General features: G+C 45.2%; 1 protein-coding gene across 1 annotated transcript; it reads left to right on the forward strand.

Annotated features, from left to right (window-relative positions):
* The first annotated feature begins 760 nt into the window (after positions 1 to 760).
* Positions 761 to 1396, forward strand: LOC115118547 (cortexin-3). Its single transcript, XM_065016714.1, has one exon. It carries the CDS (start codon positions 780 to 782, stop codon positions 1152 to 1154), a length of 375 nt encoding a protein of 124 aa, XP_064872786.1. The 5' UTR covers positions 761 to 779; the 3' UTR covers positions 1155 to 1396.
* Positions 1397 to 2372: the final 976 nt, after the last annotated feature.

The following is a 2372-nucleotide window of genomic DNA, read 5'->3' on the forward strand; positions in this document are numbered from 1 at the left end:
TTAAGCTTGTCTGTTTGATTTATTGCAGTATAAATCGTATCAGAGTGGATTGTGTCTTACTTCTTCTTTGTAGAGCCAGTCCAACCTATAAAAGGTGTCAGACAAACTGCAGTGCTTGACACTCGTATTTCAAACAAGTTCTTGACAGTTGATTTATCCTAGAATACCTTAAAGATAAATTACTCAGCACAGCACAGAATATGGACTCACAGCGATTTAAAGTTATTAAAATGAAAGCGAAAAGGGTAACTGGGTAACTGGGGACACCTTGTCGCCTTGTCGCGTTCCCTTTTTTCCTTGTTTCAGATAAATCTAATAGAAACAGCAGCACAAGCAAAAAACTATTTCACACTGTAGTTGGAATTTTGCTTAAGAAATTGTTTTTGTTTGTCTGTTCTTCAGATAAGCTGTACCATCCCTCAAATTTGGCCCATCATATTCTCGTTGAGTCAACATGTTTATGTTCAGGTGACGAATAACAAAATACTGTTCCCGTTCTGACTGTAATGGTTTTACACAGATTCTGTCTCTGTCTGTCTATCTTTCTCTGAGCTCACTTTTTTCCTCTTTTGCTTTCTCCCCGCACTGCTGTCTGTCTTTTTGTCCTAACCTCTTTTCCCTGTCTGTCTCTTGTCCCCTATCTCCCCTTTTCTGTTCCCACCTCTCTTTCCCTCCATCTCCTCTTCCTCTCTTCCTCCCTCCCTCTCTCTCCCTCACCCCCTCCCCACCTCTCCCCCACTCTCTATTTCTGTCTAGACAATGAGGTCCGTCTGGAGGGGATGAGGGATGGGGCTGGCTTCATGAGGATGCCAGAGCACCCCCTGTGGGAGTCCCGTAGCCTAGCCGCCCAGCACCTCTCCTCCTGGATGACGGAGGGTGAGCCCTTCACCTCTCCTCTCTCCCTGCTGCACTCTGCCGGAGGACAGCGCCTCTCCTCGTCCTCATCAGTGGCCGCTACTGCCCTTGTCGCCGCCATGACCCTGGAGCAGAAGACCACCTTCGCCCTGGTCCTCTTCCTCTTCGGTGTCCTCCTCATCCTAATCGTGCGGTGCTTTCGCATCCTGCTGGACCCCTACCGCAGCATGCCCACCTCCACCTGGGCAGATGGCCTGGACGGGCTGGAGAAGGGCCAATTCGACTATACACTGGCATAGGGGGTTGGGCGTCCATGTACTGTATACTGTACACACACACACACACACAGATGAATATGCAGAATGGCTGCATTCACCTTGGCTGATGGGTTAGAGAGAATGGTCAGTTTGATCACACGCTGTGGTGTAAGGACACAGACCAACATGCATTGTATGTCATGAAATACACACACAATACACACACATGTGGTTGTATCCTCCTAGATTCACAGTATGCATGGGCAAGAGAAGAGCCGGTTTAACCCCCCACACACACACACTGCAGTGTGGTTGCATCCTTCTGGGTTCACTTTCTCCCACTTGTTTACACCGTAGACAGCTAATGTCACTCACACACACTGACACAAGAGGCCACCTGGGGCTCCTTCAGTGCCTCACTCCTACAGGGTAGTTCTCATCCTCCTCCGTGTCCTCCTCACCGTTCAAGTTGACAACAATGTCAGTGCTATTTCAACCCTCCTCATCGTAATACCTCACCATCCGAGTCAAGAACTAAACTATTTCAACCCTCCTCCTCGTAATACCTCACCATCCAAGTCAAGAACTAAACTATTTCAACCCTCCTCCTCGTAATACCTCACCATCCGAGTCAAGAACTAAACTATTTCACCCCTCCTTCTCATAATACCTCACCATCCGAGTCAAGAACTAAACTATTTCAACCCTCCTCCTCGTAATACCTCACCATCCGAGTCAAGAACTAAACTATTTCACCCATCCTTCTCATAATACCGCACCATCCGAGTCAAGAACTATGCCAACGCTATGTCAACCTGTGCTGTCGTAGGCTGCTAAGTTATTCAACCTTGTACTAAAGGAACATTTGAAATCTTCTACTGTCCTGGAGGAGTGTTGTTGTTGATATATGTATGTCCCAGAAATGTGTGTTCAGAATGTTAAATGCTGAATGCTGACCTAACATATTATTATGGTGATCGTTTTGTCATTTTACAGTCATTGCTCATAACTGACTTATGTTCATTTATTATAGATGGACGTATTTACACAATCAGGGAATTCCATTTAGGATGATATTATTTTCAATGGCCAAAAACAAGCATTCCTCATCTTGTTTTTATAGCTCAATAATTTGATATTGTTGGTATAGATTGAGATAATAGCTGATATCATTTGACCCAGTCAGCAGATGGCTAGAAGGGATACATAAATGTACATATTATATCTATCTATCTATCTATCTATCTATCTGTCTATCTA

This window comes from Oncorhynchus nerka, linkage group LG4, assembly GCF_034236695.1.
Source record: "Oncorhynchus nerka isolate Pitt River linkage group LG4, Oner_Uvic_2.0, whole genome shotgun sequence".
Classification (NCBI taxonomy): Eukaryota; Metazoa; Chordata; class Actinopteri; order Salmoniformes; family Salmonidae; genus Oncorhynchus; species Oncorhynchus nerka.